The 20,339-nt window shown below is 39.7% G+C and overlaps 1 protein-coding gene across 1 annotated transcript; it reads right to left on the bottom strand.

Moving 5' to 3' along the window:
- Positions 1 to 1,095: 1,095 nt before the first annotated feature.
- LOC311048645 (cytosolic phospholipase A2 gamma-like) lies at positions 1,096 to 19,283 on the bottom strand (the record flags this gene model as incomplete). The annotated part of the gene is made up of 15 exons (XM_084061908.1): positions 1,096 to 1,271; positions 3,218 to 3,389; positions 4,202 to 4,262; positions 7,385 to 7,559; positions 9,427 to 9,598; positions 10,400 to 10,554; positions 11,530 to 11,616; positions 11,707 to 11,847; positions 12,915 to 13,026; positions 14,002 to 14,212; positions 15,639 to 15,781; positions 16,316 to 16,426; positions 17,418 to 17,479; positions 18,278 to 18,389; positions 19,272 to 19,283. The coding sequence occupies 15 exons, from the start codon at positions 19,281 to 19,283 to the stop codon at positions 1,096 to 1,098; spliced, it is 1,902 nt and encodes a 633-aa protein (XP_083918034.1).
- Positions 19,284 to 20,339: the final 1,056 nt, after the last annotated feature.

Below are 20,339 nucleotides of genomic sequence, written 5' to 3'. Positions count from 1 at the left end.
ATAAATGTAAAGGTGCACGATTTGAAAATGCACATCAGGTACATGCAGGGCCGCATTGAGACCCCTCAGGGCCGTGGAACACCACAAAACCAAAGGCAAATGTACATGTAATTTTTCGGGTCTAATTCGGGTCTAATTCGGTTCTATTTGACCAATATAAATCAACATTTTTTCTTTAAATACACGAAACTTAAATACACAATTCTCACAGGGCCCTGCAGGCTGCGGGCCGTGGAACACAAGTTCCACTAGGTTCCACGGTTAATGCGGCCCTGGGTACATCAGACATAAATGTACCCTTCAGCTTCTTGTTTATGGCCAAAATTATTATATTGGCCTACAGGTTTTGTAGCAATTTGTAGCAATAGTAGAAATATTATCTTTTACTCATGTACATGAGTAGAAAATAGCGATCTGCAAGCTCACAACACATTGCGATGCCACGCGTTGTGATGTGCTATATACTTTCATACGATTTTGAGACATTTTAAAAAAAAAATTATAACGTTGACATATCAACATTTCGACTTTGACCTCTTTATTGATGATAAACATGTAAAATGTATATATTGTCACACCATTATCAAAAGGATAAAAAGCATTGTGGTCCTTCCATATGTATGTTTATCTATGTAGTGATGCATGATGTGATTGACATAAGCATAAGTCTTAACTGCTGTATATCAATTACATTCACATTGAATTAAATCCAAGAATCCACAGGACAATTCCATGATCTATTCAGACTTTATTCAAAAACATTTTGCACCTGTACAGCAGAAGCTTCAGTATTTATTTATATCCAAAATTTAGGACAAACATCCTATAGAAAACACCAATGAGAAAGAACATTAATATAATTATAAAACATGAATATTCATAAATGAATATGCATATTAACTATTGTTACAGCAACAGGATTATATGATCACCAAGCCATCAGCTGTAATGGTTGAGTCATCGGCGAACTTGAGGATGTGATTACTGCCAAATTTTGTCATGGCTCAGCAAACTGAACAGCAGGGGGCTCAGGACACAGCCCTGGGGCGATCCTGTGCTCACTGTGATGGTCCTTGATGTTTGGACCCTGACTCGCTAATCGTCAATTGGTTCTGGCATTCTTCTCATGACGGCCTTCCTAATCGCCTTCCTCAGCTTGTCCTTGTTGTTGATCACATTTGCAGTGGCTCTTTTCATCAGCTCTTCGACCTGTGTAGAATCTAATGCTCCTTGCCCCGTCTTGAATGTGATTCTCATCTTGTCAAGATCATCTGATGCAGAAATGAGGAGAAAGTAGAAGCACAAATATTTTACATTGTTCTAATTTCACAAGCAACATACACCATGTCACCCACACAACATTTGCAGTCAACACGTCATGGGCATATCATGTGATCAATGGATAGTTTACATTAAAGAGTTATTTGACTGAATTAAGGTTTCTGCCTACGGTATAATTTCACTGCAAAACACTGCAAAACACATTACTTGATATCACGCCTACAGATTTTGTCCAAACATCACCCAAATTGGTACACATGATCTCTATAGTCATGTGATCAAGACGGATCTGTCCGATTTTTCATATTCCATCCTGATTGGCTAAGATTGACATCTAAAGTTTGCAGGAGTGGCCCGTTTCGAACAAAATGACTCAAATCATGAACGCCACGTCCGATTGCTGTGAAACTTTGCAAGCACATTCCCACTACGTTGATGAACAACACACGGGTGTGCGTGCTTGCGTGTGTGTGTGCGTGTGCGTCCGTGCACTAATGTCTATCAGGTATTTCAAATGTATTTTCAGAATGAATGAGCCACAATGGACATAAAATAAAAACAAATTGTCCTACATAAACTTCAAAAAAGTATAACTATGGCCATAAAACAGTCTAGTCTTGATATACTTGTCTAGATTAAGACTATATAGAGGAGGAAACTATTTAGGTGAAATATTCCTCCAAGGCCTACTAAACTCCTATCCTATCCTATCCTATATACTACTTTAATTGAAATGGAGTACGTCCGGGGTTGGTCAGCACAGGATCTCCACTTGCCTCCAAACTTGCCACAGACTATTGATCAGAGCTCTGGCTATTATTTAGGCTTCTTACCCCACCTTGATCAGTGATCAGACTCTCAGCTTGACTGATTCCCTGATAGGCCAATCAGACCCTCAGATTAATTAATGAAAATAATATAAATAATTGTGGGATCGCTTTAGCGAATGTTATCTTCACTATTTATTATTATTATTACTCCCCCCGTTTTTTGGGTCATTTCAATGGAGAAATGCCATTTAGTGACGTCATAATGCATAATGCCATTCTAGTGAATGGTAATGCCATTCTAGTTATTATTCCCCCCGTTTTTTGGGTCATTTCAATGGAGATCATAATACTGATGTCATTGTATTATGACCCTACTATAACACTACTAACACTATCAATACTCAATACCAGCTCAACATTCTTAGCGATCCCACAATGTTTCTTCAGGAACAGTACTTTCTAGTTATTATTATAATAAATTGTATTATGCTACAACTCTAATTGACTGATTGATGGCAGGGCTTCGCATAACGTTTATGCATACTTTTTGTACATACTTTTTATTTTATTTTCTAATGCTTTTTTTGTATATAATTCTTTATTTTCTCATGCCTTTTTTGTACATAATGGTATATATTTTTTCCTCTGTATTCTTATGTTGATTTTGAACTGTTTGGTTGCTATTATATATGTCTATGAAATTAATTCAAGGACCCCAACGGAAACAAGCCCGCAAGGACTTTTTTGGCCGGACCTTTTAGACAAAAGCATTGTAAATGTAACTGTGTTGTTTTACATTCTTTTGCCTAATAAAAATTTCAATCAATCAATCAATCAATCAATCAATCAATCAATGCCGGACTTCGCAAGACGTGTGTGCAGAGCTATTGTATCTCCATATTTCAACTTTTTATGTCCTACTTCGTTATACGTTATAAGTGTTGCACAAAAAAAGTAGTGAACTTAGCAGATCTACAAGCTCACAACACGTTGCAATGTGACTATTCACTATTGCAACTTTAATTTATATAATAAAAAAGGACCGGTTGGACATACAAGGTTTCCACTCGACAGCGGAGATATGAGGGATCCCTCTGTGTTGACTGAAGACATTTGGATGGACAGTACAAATATATGTTCATGTACAATACAAATAGAACAGTTACCGGGACAGTTCACTTTGTTGAACACGGGCATGTGGATCACTGTTGGGGTTGTGCTCCTGTCTCCTGGAAACATGTAGAAGTCCTCTGGTTCTGTTCTGTCTCTTGCTTCAACTGTAACATCCGGGAAAGGTATACCCATCTCCCTGGACATCCTATGAGCATCTTCAATTGTCTGTAGAAATAAGCAACAAAATGATAACCACAATGTATTGATTATTGTAAACTGTATGATGATTATAGGATTAGTGAGAGATGGCTATAGGACAATAATTGCATGATACATGTCTGTCTGTCTGTCTGTCTGTCTGTCTGTCTGTCTGTCTGTCTGTCTGTCTGTCTGTCTGTCTGTCTGTCTGTCTGTCGTAACGGTTTCCACTGAATTGGTTAATTTGTATTCGTAGGGGTGCCAGGTAGACTCTGTCTACCAGAGGAATAATATTCCTTATTCCTCCTTTTTTTGTGTTAGTGAGTTCTTCCTCATCTGAGTTCTTTAAACCACTAGTGCAGAGGTCTTCAACAGGGGGTCCGGGACCCCTAGGGGGTCCTCAGAGTTACTACAGGGGGTCCGCCAAATCTTTGTGTGATTTTTACATTAACCACTTCACCCAAGCATCCCTATTCTGAGGAGAACTTTAGCCAAAAATAGCAGATCTACAAGCACACAACGCCTCGCGCTGCGAGGCGTTGTGTGCTTTTAGATCTGCTATTTTTGGCAAAGTGGTTTGGTGTAGGGGGGAAAAAGAGCAGACTAAGTACAGAGTGAGAGGTCAGGTTTACTAAGTATTGTTTAAGTGTATTGTTTAGTATTGTTTAATACACATTAACATGAATCCAACATGATAGTGCTGTGAAACAAGTCTATGAAGCTGCCGATGAAATCTATGAAAAAATAAATATTTTACAAAAATATAATGGGGGTCCCTGCTTCATCTCGATCTCAGCTAAGGGGTCCTTGGCCTGAAAACGTGCGTGTGCGTGTGTTACCATCATAGGGTCGCCTTGGCTGAAGTCGAGGGAGATGATGAGGTCAACCTTTCTCTCTGGTCTGAGGACGGAGAAGTAGGGAGAAGTAGGGAGAGTGTACAAATGGAACCAAATGGACCCTCCCGGGTCCATTAGGTTCCATTTGTACACTCTCAGAGTTATGGGGGTCCTTGAAATGAAAAGGTTTGAGAACCACTGTGCTACACTAAATGGAACAGAGCCTTCATTAGTTAACCTGGGACCAGACGAATCTGCGAGTGCAAAAAAAATTGCACTCTGCGATTTGGGCGACTGTAATTGGTACACACATTGCTGGCCCAGCCTGGAATCAAACCTGTGACTATCAGGGCTTTTGGCTCCCCAGGCGGGCACACTAACCACTCAGCTATGGCTACCACAGAACTGCATGAAGACAGGGAGGTTAAAGCCAAAGAGATTTGCAAACTTTTAAAAATACACCAAGACAGACAGACAGATGTCTATCTGTCTGATAATTATATTCTAATCTCACTACTTAATTACAAGTTATATTCATAGTGAATTGTTATGAAATTAAATAATATCACATAATATTGCTGTCTCTCTCTCTTTCTTTCTATCCAATTGTGGCATTGGGTATTCAGTTATAAAGCATTGTTTTCAGTCTGTTGTCTCAGTCACTGCTATAACTACAGTATAGCACTTAAAAAAATGTTATTATGAAGAAGAATAGCTACTTTCATTATTGACATTAAAAACAAACCATTGAAGTAGAACAATTCAATTTGAAGTGAAACACACATTACCATGTCAAAGCCAACATGTGTGGTGGTTTCTGTGGCTAGGCTGTTCTCAGATTTCAGATACAGATCACTTGAGAGACCAAATATTTTCACATTGTAATTAGCTACATGCTAAAAACCATCCACAAAGTTAACATTTATTTGTACATTCATTGTTTTGTTTTGTTTTGTTTTGATTGTTCCACTTTTACTTTGGCAGTGTAAACATGTTTTCTCTTCGCCAATTAAGCTCCTTTGAATTGACACACACGCACATAACACATTCACTCCTCACACACACAGAGAGAGACAGAGAGAGGGAGAGAGAGAGAGAGAGAGAGAGAGAGAGAGAGACAGAGAGAGACAGACAGACAGAGAGAGAGAGTGTCTCAACTTAACTTTCTCATGCAAAGTAGATTGTGCTGATTCAAATGTAAATGCAGTGCTCGAGAGTGGTGTGACAAATGGTGCTTCTATTTGCTATGGTATAAATCTACTCTGGATTGAGGGAGGCCCTAGTGTTGAGATCTCTTGGGTGTTTGGGGGGCCATGTTTAATGTTTTTTAAAGGCCTGGAATGGATTGGAAAGCTGTTTATTTATATATATTTTAAATAATAATTTGAGGAGATCTCATGGGCCCCCCTCCTGACTGTTTGGGGGCCCATGTTGTCTGTTTTTTAAAGGCCTGGAATGGATTGGAAAGCTGTTTATTTATATATATTTTAAATAATAATTTGAGGAGATCTCATGGGGCCCCCTCATGAGATCTCCCCAAACAGAACTGCAGCAAGCAGGAATTGAACTCAAGACCCATGGATCACCAGTCCAGTTAACAACCCCCTGCACCAAATAGCCTACCTTCCTCAAAGAAGGAAGTTGCGGGAAAATACAGGGACATTACAATATGTTCTTTCTTGCCAATAAGGCAAGAGAGAACATACAGTCAGGAGGGGGCCCCATGACTGACCCCATTTTAAAAAAATGCCACGACAACACTGCTTCACCAGGGCCCCCTACTTTTGAAAGTTTGACTGTTTGGGGGCCCATGCTGTCTGTTTTTTAAAGGCCTGGAATGGATTGGAAAGCTGTTTATTTATATATATTTTAAATAATAATTTGAGGAGATCTCATGGGGCCCCCTCCTGACTATTTGGGGGCCCATGTTGTCTGTTTTTTAAAGGCCTGGAATGGATTGGAAAGCTGTTTATTTCTATGTATTTAAAAAAAAAAAAAAAAAAAAGTTTTTTTTTTTTTTTTTCATGGGGCCCCCTGCCTGTGATGTGGCCCAGGCGGCTGCCGAGGCTTGCCTACAGCAAAGCACGGCCCTGACTAGGAAGAAAATAAAACATTTGAAAATTGGTCTTTAAGTATAAATGTAAAGGTGCACGATTTGAACATGCACATCAGGTACATCCAGGGCCGCATTAAGACCCCTCAGGGCCGTGGAACACCACAAAACCAAAGGCAAATGTACATGTAATGTTTCGGGTCTAATTCGGGTCTATTTGACCAATACAAATCAACATTTTTTCTTTAAATACACAAAACTTAAATACACAATTCTCACAGGGCCCTGCAGGCTGCGGGCTGTGGAACACAAGTTCCACTAGGTTCCACGGTTAATGCGGCCCTGGGTACATCAGACATAAATGTACCCTTCAGCTTCTTGTTTATGGCCAAAATTATTATATTGGCCTAGCCTACAGGTTTTGTAGCAATTTGTAGCAATCGTAGAAATATTATCTTTTACTCATGTACATGAGTAGAAAATAGCGATCTGCAAGCTCACAACACATTGCGATGCCACGCGTTGTGATGTGCTATATACTTTCATACGATTTTGAGACATTTTGAAAACAAAATTATAACATTGACAAATCAATATTTCGACTTTGACCTCTTTATTGATGATAAACATGTAAAATGTATATATTGCCACACCATTATCAAAAGGATAAAAAGCATTGTGGTCCTTCCATATGTATGTTTATCTATGTAGTGATGCATGATGTGATTGACATAAGCATAAGTCTTAACTGCTGTATATCAATTACATTCACATTGAATTAAATCCAAGAATCCACAGGACAATTCCATGATCTATTCAGACTTTATTCAAAAACATTTTGCACCTGTACAGCAGAAGCTTCAGTATTTATATCCAAACTTTAGGACAAACATCCTATAGAAAACACCAATGAGAAAGAACATTAATATAATTATAAAACATGAATATTCATAAATGAATATGCATATTAACTATTGTTACAGCAACAGGATTATATGATCACCAAGCCATCAGCTGTAATGGTTGAGTCATCGGCGAACTTGAGGATGTGATTACTGCCAAATTTTGTCGTGGCTCAGCAAACTGAACAGCAGGGGGCTCAGGACACAGCCCTGGGGCGATCCTGTGCTCACTGTGATGGTCCTTGATGTTTGGACCCTGACTCGCTAATCGTCCTAATCGCCTTCCTCAGCTTGTCCTTGTTGTTGATCACATTTGCGGTGGCTCTTTTCATCAGCTCTTCGACCTGTGTAGAATCTAATGCTCCTTGCCCCGTCTTGAATGTATTTCTCATCTTGTCAAGATCATCTGATGCAGAAATGAGGAGAAAGTAGAAGCACAAATATTTTACATTGTTCTAATTTCACAAGCAACATACACCATGTCACCCACACAACATTTGCAGTCAACACGTCATGGGGATATCATGTGATCAATGGATAGCTTACATTAAAGAGTTATTTGACTGAATTAATTGGTTTCTGCCTACGGTATAATTTCACTGCAAAACACTGCAAAACACATTACTTGATATCACGCCTACAGATTTTGTCCAAACATCACCCAAATTGGTACACATGATCTCTATAGTCATGTGATCAAGACGGATCTGTCCGATTTTTCATATTCCATCCTGATTGGCTAAGATTGACATCTAAAGTTTGCAGGAGTGGCCCGTTTCGAACAAAATGACTCAAATCATGAACGCCACGTCCGATTGCTGTGAAACTTTGCAAGCACATTCCCACTACGTTGATGAACAACACACGGGTGTGCGTGCTTGCGTGTGTGTGTGCGTGTGCGTCCGTGCACTAATGTCTATCAGGTATTTCAAATGTATTTTCAGAATGAATGAGCCACAATGGACATAAAATAAAAACAAATTGTCCTACATAAACTTCAAAAAAGTATAACTATGGCCATAAAACAGTCTAGTCTTGATATACTTGTCTAGATTAAGACTATATAGAGGAGGAAACTATTTAGGTGAAATATTCCTCCAAGGCCTACTAAACTCCTATCCTATCCTATCCTATATACTACTTTAATTGAAATGGAGTACGTCCGGGGTTGGTCAGCACAGGATCTCCACTTGCCTCCAAACTTGCCACAGACTATTGATCAGAGCTCTGGCTATTATTTAGGCTTCTTACCCCACCTTGAAATAATATAAATAATTGTGGGATCGCTTTAGCGAATGTTATCTTCACTATTTATTATTATTATTACTCCCCCCGTTTTTTGGGTCATTTCAATGGAGAAATGCCATTTAGTGACGTCATAATGCATAATGCCATTCTAGTGAATGGTAATGCCATTCTAGTTATTATTCCCCCCGTTTTTTGGGTCATTTCAATGGAGATCATAATACTGATGTCATTGTATTATGACCCTACTATAACACTACTAACACTATCAATACTCAATACCAGCTCAACATTCTTAGCGATCCCACAATGTTTCTTCAGGAACAGTACTTTCTAGTTATTATTATTATAAATTGTATTATGCTACAACTCTAATTGACTGATTGATGGCAGGGCTTCGCATAACGTTTATGCATACTTTTTGTACATACTTTTTATTTTATTTTCTAATGCTTTTTTTGTATATAATTCTTTATTTTCTCATGCCTTTTTTGTACATAATGGTATATGTTTTTTCCTCTGTATTCTTATGTTGATTTTGAACTGTTTGGTTGCTATTATATATGTCTATGAAATTAATTCAAGGACCCCAACGGAAACAAGCCCGCAAGGACTTTTTTGGCCGGACCTTTTAGACAAAAGCATTGTAAATGTAACTGTGTTGTTTTACATTCTTTTGCCTAATAAAAATTTCAATCAATCAATCAATCAATCAATGCCGGACTTCGCAAGACGTGTGTGCAGAGCTATTGTATCTCCATATTTCAACTTTTTATGTCCTACTTCGTTATACGTTATACGTGTTGCACAAAAAAAGTAGTGAACTTAGCAGATCTACAAGCTCACAACACGTTGCAATGTGACTATTCACTATTGCAACTTTAATTTATATAATAAAAAAGGACCGGTTGGACATACAAGGTTTCCACCCGACAGTGGAGATCTGAGGGATCCCTCTGTGTTGACTGAAGACATTTGGATGGACAGTACAAATATATGTTCATGTACAATACAAATAGAACAGTTACCGGGACAGTTCACTTTGTTGAACACGGGCATGTGGATCACTGTTGGGGTTGTGCTCCTGTCTCCTGGAAACAGGTAGAAGTCCTCTGGTTCTGTTCTGTCTCTTGCTTCAACTATAACATCCGGGAAAGGTATACCCATCTCATTGGACATCCTATGAGCATCTTCAATTGTCTGTAGAAATAAGCAACAAAATGATAACCACAATGTATTGATTATTGTAAACTGTATGATGATTATAGGATTAGTGAGAGATGGCTATAGGACAATAATTGCATGATACAACACTGTGGTGTCTGTCTGTCTGTCTGTCTGTCTGTCTGTCTGTCTGTCTGTCTGTCTGTCTGTCTGTCGTAACGGTTTCCACTGAATTGGTTAATTTGTATTCGTAGGGGTGCCAGGTAGACTCTGTCTACCAGAGGAATAATATTCCTTATTCCTCCTTTTTTTGTGTTAGTGAGTTCTTCCTCATCTGAGTTCTTTAAACCACTAGTGCAGAGGTCTTCAACAGGGGGTCCGGGACCCCTAGGGGGTCCTCAGAGTTACTACAGGGGGTCCGCCAAATCTTTGTGTGATTTTTACATTAACCACTTCACCCAAGCATCCCTATTCTGAGGAGAACTTTAGCCAAAAATAGCAGATCTACAAGCACACAACGCCTCGCGCTGCGAGGCGTTGTGTGCTTGTAGATCTGCTATTTTTGGCAAAGTGGTTTGGTGTAGGGGGAAAAAAGAGCAGACTAAGTACAGAGTGAGAGGTCAGGTTTACTAAGTATTGTTTAAGTGTATTGTTTAGTATTGTTTAATACACATTAACATGAATCCAACATGATAGTGCTGTGAAACAAGTCTATGAAGCTGCCGATGAAATCTATGAAAAAATAAATATTTTACAAAAATATAATGGGGGTCCCTGCTTCATCTCGCTCTCAGCTAAGGGGTCCTTGGCCTGAAAACGTGCGTGTGCGTGTGTTACCATCATAGGGTCGCCTTGGCTGAAGTCGAGGGAGATGATGAGGTCAACCTTTCTCTCTGGTCTGAGGACGGAGAAGTAGGGAGAGTTCAGCAGCAGTCCAGCATCGATGTAGTTCCTCGTTTCTGATGTCAGGATAGCAGGGTCTACTTCTTCAGCTGTACACAATACATTACAATATACAGTACATTATTACAATTTACATTACAATACACAGTATGTTACAAAAGACATTACAACTTATTTATATAGCCAGAGCACTGTCGACGGCTATGCATATGATAACAATCATTTCTGTGATATTTTATAATGCATCATAATCACTTTTCTAATACATTATAGTGTGATTCACTGTACAGTAAGTGTAAAGTGGCAAAATATCTATACAATAGCACAACTAGGAATGTCAGTATTATGCTTAAAGCACCCATTGACCACTTATGGTGACCAATGACTATGATCTGTGAATAGGCTCTAAGCACAGCAGCCATTTTGGATAAAAATTGGGCCTCTTCTGACTTCCTTCACAGGTGTTACCAATGATACTAATGAAGGCTCTGTTCCATTCTGGTCAAACAGAGTCAGGGTGCTGATATTGTGCATGTTGGCTCACTAGAAACACTAGTGGGGTCTCAAAGTGTGGTCCAGGGACCCTCATGGTTCCTTGAGAGGGTGTAACTCTGAGAGTGTACAAATGGAACCAAATGGACCCTCCCGGGTCCATTAGGTTCCATTTGTACACTCTCAGAGTTATGGGGGTCCTTGAAATGAAAAGGTTTGAGAACCACTGTGCTACACTAAATGGAACAGAGCCTTCATTAGTTAGCCTGGGACCAGACGAATCTGCGAGTGCAAAAAAAATTGCACTCTGCGATTTGGGCGACTGTAATTGGTAGTTGGTTGTAGGTCTAACCAATTGCGTCGAGGGACATTGTTTTGATCCCGCCCCTTGGGAAACAAAACGTCCTCATGGAAGCACCAGACTCATATCCACGCAGTGATATAGTCTAGCTACGCCAGGCTATTCATTAGTGTCATTGGTAACACCTGTGAAGGAAGCAAGGAAGGGGCCCAATTTCTGTCCAATATGGCTGCTGTGGATAGAGCCTATTATGCCAGAGCTCTGGACTCACCTCTCATTTTGTGCAGGAAGTTGTATGTGGTTCCCCAAGTCAATCGTCGTGTGACAGGTACACCAGCTGGAGCACTACCACACAAGCCTGCCAATAGATCAACACAGAAATCACATTTAATGCTTTGGAAGACGCAAACCAAACAGAACAACTGGACTGACCATGGTGGAGTCTCACCTTGCACGTAGAGCATGTCCATCTCTGGCTGCTCCTTTATCAACTTCCCGTTGTCAAACTTACTCCCGAAGAACTTCTGGTCCACGAAGGCCCCAGTGAGAGAATACCCCGCCTCATGGAGGGTCATCTCAAACCATGTGTCTGTCAAGAAAACACAGTCATGCTCTGAACCATGCAGTTCAATGTGATTTTGCTCTAATAAAAATAGGCTTAAAAATTGTCTTAAAGGGATAGTTCACCCCCAAATTGCCTTTTTTTCTATCGATTACTCACCCCATGGAGACTTGAATTCATGGATATTTTTTTGTTTTTGTCACATTCCTAAGGCAATAATTAGGCGGTGGCTCCGGTAGGAGACTCAAAGTGTCAACTTTGAGTCTCCTACCGGTGATATTAGCATCTTTCTGCCGGCCATCAAATTATTGGCTTAGGAATGCGACAAAAACAAAAAAAAACTCCATGAATTCAAGGCATCATGGGGTGTGTAATTGATAGAAAATAAGTCATTTTTGGGGTGAACTATCCCTTTAAGGGAGGACCAACATGTCACTATGACTCAGCCATAACCAAAGAGTTCCCAATGCAGCTACACCCCAAATATATCTGCTGGCGGGCAGAAACCAGCTAACTAAAAAATGTAATTTTTTCAGGAAATAAAAAAACGAAACATTTTTTTTTTCAGGAAATGAAGAAAACCTTCTATTTTTTCAAAACAAAGCAATACCGACTCGTCAAAGTTGGTATTGTGACTTTATATATTGTCAGATACCTGCATGTGTCATTATATTATTATTATCACCACTTTACCCAAATCCAGCTCAAGTGGAGTTAGGAGGTTTTGTCCATCATTGATAAGAACAGCTGACAATGGAACTCCAAGCTCACATGCATCACAACGCGTTAATTAATGCCCTGATACTTCATGACACTGCATATATAGGCCTACAATAATAAGCAGGACTTTAAATATTACAATAACTTCTGCAAAGAGGGGTTCACAGAGTTGCATATTCAGTAGAACTAGCGAGAGAAATGCTATATGAACTAGTATGGACATAACTAGTATGGACATATACTGATGACCTCAGGGATCTCTATATGGGCATAAAAGGGACACGGACTGACAGATACAGAGATCTCCATATATGGGCCTGTCACACACACACACCACACACACAGACACACACACAGACACAGGCATATTTTACCTTTCTGTGTTTCGTTGTTTGTGTCTCTGATCTTCTGATCAATCACAGTGTAGATGGGATAGGGATCCATGCCATGCAGTCCTCTCTGCTCTGAAAGAACACGTTCATCTATCTGAAAACACAATAAATAATGCCTTAATACTTCCTGTTATAACATGTTATGACATTTTTACCTCTGCAATAGCCTGAATGGCCGGGACGGGGATTATGTTTTCACCCCTGTCCGTTTGTGTGTCTGTCTGTCTGTGAGCAGCTAATCTGGGGCACCGCTGTACCAATCAGCTTGAAACAGACTTGGAAGCACAGGCAATAGATTAATTGCTCAGAAAACAACAGTTCAGTAGACTATGAAGTTGTATGAACATTATTGGACATGCTTACTGTGCATTCTCTTGTGTATAGGGCATAGCAGTTGCGGCCACTTCCTGGTTCCACTGCAAAACTGCATTTTTCCCATTGACATTTCCAAAAATATTTATATCAATTATTTTAAGCCTAGAATCAAGCCATCCAGGGTCCTGGTGAATCATGACCATAAAACGTTTGATTCTGTGGAAAAACTTTTTTGAAAACGGCAAAACAAAGGGAATTTATTAAATATAGTATATCATATAATTAAATAAAAAATAAAAAAAATCACAGAAAAAAATGTTTAATGGTCATGATTCACCAGGACCCTGGATGGCTTGATTCTAGGCTTAAATTAATTGATATAAATATTTTTGGAAATGTCAACGGGAAAATGCATTGAGTATTTTGAAGTGGAACCAGGAAGTGGCCGCAACTGCTATGCCCTATAGAGTGTTTTTCCCCCAATTATTGATGGTGTTGATGTCTTTCTGTACTGTATGTACAGTCATTTTCTTGCTCAGCTCAGCTTACCTGGCTCACCAGGAAATCAATTTCCTGCCTTGTGAAGAAGGGAAATGTTTTGCCCCCAATGTCACAAGTTTCCCTTAATTTATGGCAAAACCTATAACAACAATGATTATTGTAGAAGTTTTCAGCTAGCATGCTGCAGTTTATCTCTGTCCATTAAGAATGCCTCACAACCGAAGATGGTTTACTGTGTAAATGATTGGCTGACCTCTTTCACGAAGGCGGAGACGAAATGTGCAGCCCACGCGTGTGTTTGAGTGCAGTTGTCGTATTGCAGTCCGTATTTCTCCTTTTTCTCATGAGACTCACGCCCGAACACTTTGCCAGAACTCAGCCTTTGAACTATTTCCATAGTCACATGCTCCAGTTGGGAGGAGTTGGAGGACCAGTTGATCCCTTTGTATAAGGAGGCCATGGCCCTGTAGAGGAGAAGAGAGAAAATACAAAATTAAATGTATTCCCAGCGGCAGAAAAATAGTTCATCATGAAGTTCATTCACTTGACTTAACGCAATGTATGGCCCCCCTCTGACATGTATACTTTGTTTTTTACGGTGTGTTTTGAGAGAGAGCCTTTCACGTGTTATGTTATCATTGACAATGAAGCTCTGGTCAGGCTGAACAAGTAATATGTAACAGACATGTCATACTTGACTGATGTGATAGACAGAGTCTGAAGAAGAGCGTTTAGCTCGAAACGTCACAGCTTGGTGCAATAAAGCATTGGGCCCTCAGTTAACGAGCATTTATTTATTTTCTCGTTGTTCGTCGCTCAGCACCTGCCCAAGTTTGGGTTGAGGATGTGCATGTTGTTTTCCTATTTTCATGATGTCATAGAAGGACCACATTCACATGGAAGCCAGACTGTAATTAGACCCCCATCTTGTTACATTATACAAATGGGTAGCTTGAATTGTGATTGGCCAAGGTTTAGTAACACTATCACAATACAATAATATCATACCAAGCAGTAGAACAGAAGGTTTGCCTGTTAAATGTTTACCATGTAACTATCAAAACAGTTTACATGTACATTATATTAGCTATTATTTGAGGCACTATACACTGTTCTCTCTGCACTCTACTACTCTGTGACTAGACTTATTGCTTGTTGACTAGAGCTCATAGTTACTCTGCTTATTCCCATCTCACACTTATAAGTCGCTCTGGATGAGATAAGCTAAAAGCCTAAATTGTAATTGTTTATATAACCCATATTAGTCCAGGGGCCAACACAGATATTTTATAGATTATTTTTGTCTTCCTACATGTCTCTAGTTGATAACCCTGCCAATCTAGTAGCTTAATGGCAGTTGTATCACTCTCTAAACAAACCTATCCCATATGAAACCGTGATGTGTGTGAATCATTTATAAGACTTCTAGATAATACTTTTTGGAAACCAATGGTCTAATAAACAGTTTGCCCCAAGGTGATTTTACCAGTAGAATCCATTTCTGCCGACGAAATGTTGGTATTGTGCATAGACAATTTTCATATTTGAACACATTTGTGGAAATGATTACATGGTTAATACAATTACCACTCAGGATTTAACTAGCAAGTCAGGTATGTCAAGCCTACTTAATTTTAATAAGTGCAGTGTATATCGTAATGATGTTGTAACGTCAGTAGTGATACTTTATTATGAACCACATTGATGGCACTTCCTGTTGTCACTACTTTCGCTCAATGAAACAATATGTGTTATTAAACTGGTTTTAACGAGGATGCATCGGATTTATATGGTGATATTTTAACATTAAAGCAATACCTCACGTAAGGCCATATTGTGACTCTCTCTCTCTCTCTGTGTGCGTGCGTGCGTGCGTGTGTGTGTTTGTACCAGGTAGATCCAGACACTCCACTCAGGTACATCATGCAGTCCAGTAGACCTTCTTTACCCAGTTGAAGCACAGATCCCAGCATTCCCACCATGGCTCTCTCCCCTCCACCAGAACCAATCAAAGCAATGATGGGAACATTGTCCTTTTAAGAGAAACATAAAACAAATGTAACGTTATTTTGCCTTATCTTAAATCCTAAATAATCCTCTTGATTATTTGTATTCAACATTGAGCTGCACATTAACCTTTTTCTGTCACTAAATAGAGAACATTTTTGTTAGGTAAAACAAAGACACGAAACTCACAAACATTGGCCAAAGGGTGGCGCTATAACAATCAATTGAAAAATGCAAACTTTGCACAGCCATAACTCATGAACCGTTTGACCTACAGCCATGAGACGCCAATACACTATATGCGTCTCCGCACGAGGAACAACTTTCCCACTTTGACCTATCCTCTGACCTCTATATCTCCCACCATTTTTATTATATTAAAAACAGTTCAAATCTATCTCCTCCTGGGGGGTTTGAGCAATTTGGACGAACATGGACACGGGCGGACACACACACGGACGGACACACACACGGACGAGACTATGTAAACATAGTCTCGCACATGCCTTTTGGCCTGGCTGAGACAAGAAGACTAAGTAAAACAGGGGAAATGCTCCTACCGGAGTTTCACAAGGGATGTACTCTTTCTCCAGCAGCCATTGTTGAACTGTGCGTTTTCTTGTGGTGACATGCTCTTTCTCTCCGTCACTTAGTGCATGACCGATACGGACCTGGATGTAAAAAAAATGAAGACAAAAATCATAAAAATGATATGTGATATGGTTGTATACTTTATGTGACAGTTAAAATAAATAATTATTGGGGACCTTTTTTCACTGACTGTACCATGTGCTGTTTACAAGTATTCCATCAATCAAGATATGCTTATTGTAAGTCACTCTGGATAAGAGTGTTTGCTAAATGCCTAAATTGTAAATTATAATTGTTAAAATTGACAAATGCATCAGCAAATATTTATCATTTAACTCTTCATTTAGTTGAAACCTCATTCATTCAGGTTGATGCTAGTATTTGTGGTGAAAAATCAACCTTGTTCTGAATACAAATGATGTTGCTTCATCACTGTGAAATTATTCAAATTATGTGTGTATTTACTCAACATAAATTACTGTTAAAAAAATTATACTTTCAGGTGAAAAAACAAAAGAGATCAAGGCTAGTATGCCAATAACCCCTCGAAGTCTAACCTTAGCCTCCCTATTCTGGTACAACCGGAAATTTGGCGAAAATAGCAGATCTACAAGATAAAACTGTATTGATCCCTGGGGCGAAATTCAGATGTTGTAAAAGCAACAGTTGTAATGTAGGGACAACATGGTGAGACTGCATGCACCCACTTTGTCGCAATGAATTTTAAAATATTCAATTGATCATGTTAGTTAATGAATATCTGACTGTTCATAACGGCTCTATGATGTGATGTCAGCACCAGAGTGCTCTGAAATCGGAGCAGATTCTCAGGGTGCATTTCTGAACATACCCTAAATGTCAACTAACGTAAGTTACAGTCACCCCCCCCCCCCATTCTCCCACGCACACAGCCTTTATATCCCCACCCATCCACACGCAGAGAGAGCATTTATGAACCCCCATAACACAACCCCACCCATCCACATCAGTGTTGCAAATCATCTGGGGTCCCGACCCCCAGTTTAGGAAGCATTGCTGTCTGATATACCCCGCTGTGTTCCCGGAACGTACCTGGTTGCGGCACGGATCGACCACCTCCGTCTGACAGTCCTCATGGACATTAATGCCGCAGCCTGATGACAGGAAGTGAAACACAGGTCAGACAAAGAGGAACAACCGTAATAGGCTCTATTCACAGCAGCCATATTATGAAGACATTCACAGGTGTTACCAATGATACTAATGACGGCTCTGTTCCATTCTGGTCAAACAGAGTCAGGGGTGCTGATATTGTGCATGTTGGCTCACTGGAAATACTCTGTTACACCAGTGGGTCTACAGTTGGGGTCCAGGGACACTCATGGGCTTCCAAATGGCCCCTTACAGGTGTGTAACTCTGAGAGTGTACACTCTCAGAGTTATGGGGGTCGTGGAAACCACTGTGCTAGACGGAGCAGAGCCTTCATTAGTATCATTGGTAACACCTGTGAAGGAAGTGATAATATGGCTGCTGTGCACAGAGCCTATCGAATACATGAAAAAGGTGGAAGGTTGGTGGCGTAGCAGAAAATAATAGGGGAAAGGAGGAAATAGATAGCCACCCACTGGCCCTTCCTTTCCCACTGTCTTCTGTCTTAAAATATATAAGTTTTTTCTTTTTTATTGCCATGTTATTTTATTAGCTTGTTTTTGTTTTTGATTGTTTTTGTCTACCCTCAGTGGTTTCCAGGCAGCCTGAGCTGGGTGAGGGTTGAGGGTGGGGGGAGGTAGATTTGGGACATCTTAAAGAAATTTAAAAAAAAAAACTATTTATAAAAAGAGTTGGGGGGGGGGGGGGGGTAAGAGGGGAAGACCCACAGAATCGGCAGAAAACAGTGAGAGGAAGTTATGATCAATAACAAACCAGAGAACTATGCATGGTGCGGACTCACCTTCACATTTCAGGCCCTGCTCGTACACGCCCCGGAGCAGACCCTCACAGGAAGTACAGATGGTGGAATTGTTAGTGTAGGTGTAGAATTGGAACTGGTGGGGCTTCTGGGGCTGTAAACACACAACTACAGTCAGCCATGTACCAAATCAAAGCATCACTTAGAGCAGTGTTTCCCAAAATGGGGGTTGAACCTACAGGGGGGTCCCCAAATTATTTTGGGGGATCCCCAGATGATTAGCTTAAAGTGCAGTAAGCAGTAAACAAACCAAAATACAGTATAAGTGCATACCAATGAATGTCTTGGCCAAAAAATTGCCAATCTACAAGCTTGGAGATGTTCTTAATTCACAGGCTCATTGAAAAGGAAAGAAAAAAAAACTACATACAAACAGCACAGAAGTAAATGTTCTGTACATTTGAAGTTGAACAATTTGATTATTGGCTGATGTTAACAAGGAATTAATAATCAGACTTAGGTGATTACAGAAAGAGTTTGAATCAAGGTAATAATAGTTTTGGAATTTTCATTTTAGTTAGTTTTAGTTTGTTTTGATCATTTTTTTCTAATTCAGTTTCAGTTAACTATTATAACCTTTGTTTGAACAACAGAATAGGCTCTATTCACAGCAGCCACATTATGAAGACATTCACAGGTGTTACCAATGATACTAATGAAGGCTCTGCTCCATTTAGTCTAGCACAGTGGTTTCCACGACAGTGTACAAAAGTTGTACACTCTCAGAGTTGCCCACCTGTAAGGGGCCATTTGGAAGCCCATGAGGGTCCCTGGACCCCAACTGTAGACCCACTGGTGTAACAGAGTGTTTCCAGTGGGCCAACATGCACAATATCAGCACCCTGACTCTGTTTGACCAGAATGGAACAGAGCCTTCATTAGTATCATTGGTAACACCTCTGTGAATGGCTTCATAATATGGCTGCTGTGAATAGAGCCTATTATACAACATTGTGCAATAAATTAGGTAACTTACATTTTGATCCATGTTGATGTTGCCTGTGAGTTATTAGTCCAAGGAGTGAGGTGAGGCAAACACAGGAGAAGGAGCGCACACCAGTATGAGGGAGGCGCTGACCACGATACAAACAACTAATTCGAAGAAGGAGGTTGCAGACACGGTGCAATACTGTTTAATTTTTAAATCTAGAAACCAACGTTTCGACAGGACAGTCTGCCTCAGGGGTTTGACAACACTGAGTACAAATGCGACTTTTATAGAGAAGGGACACAGATGAGCTGCATTCCAAGAGGAAAGAGGAGTAATCTAACCATCCCATATACTGTAGGAAGGCTGAGTACAGTAGGCCTAGTTAATTTAATCATTTAGGCCGTATTATAATTCCCGCAATCATATCGCTGCAGGTCGGCTCCTTTGTTGTAATGTAACACTATCATGGTGGGACAATCAATGGAAACAATGGAAACAAGCCATAGGCTTTCTATCTTGGGTTTAAAATCCTCTTAAACAGACCTTGAATTGAAATGTACTTCCAAGTGCTTATCTCTGCAAACTGTTCATAAAGTATTCAATCGATCAATCAAGACTGTAGCCTGTATGCAGACATAATGCAATCACATTAGCAAAAATGTGAAATCCAGATTAAAGGTAGGGTAAGTGATATTTTTGGTCAAAACAAAAAGTATTTTGTTAAAAGGTTAAAATACTATATTGTGATAGTAATCATTGCTATAGAGTGTGTGTTCAGTAACAGGGGTCTCCATGTCTCTCCAGCTCTTTAATAAACAGAAAATATTTTTTTCGGTTGGTGTCAAAATCTCAGCCAATCAGGAGAAAGTACCAATTTCTAAGCTTAATTTGTATAGTGTTCCAGTTCAAATTTTGTCTGCTCATTTCTTAGTGTCATCACTTCCAATTTCACTTGTTTAATCTATATCCTGATTGAGTTCTCTGTCCTGGTTGGATAAAATTGGAAATGAAACTGAAATTGAAACGAAAATGCATTTTCTGTTTAATAAAGAGGTGGAGAGACAAGGAGACTCCTGTTACTGAACAAACACTCTATAGCACTGAGTACTATCA

Source organism: Gymnoscopelus microlampas, assembly GCF_963454915.1.
Source record: "Gymnoscopelus microlampas genome assembly, chromosome: 7".
NCBI classification, from domain to species: Eukaryota; Metazoa; Chordata; class Actinopteri; order Myctophiformes; family Myctophidae; genus Gymnoscopelus; species Gymnoscopelus microlampas.
The sequence above is the reverse complement of the archived record's forward strand: the minus strand, read 5'-3'. Positions and strand labels throughout refer to the sequence as shown.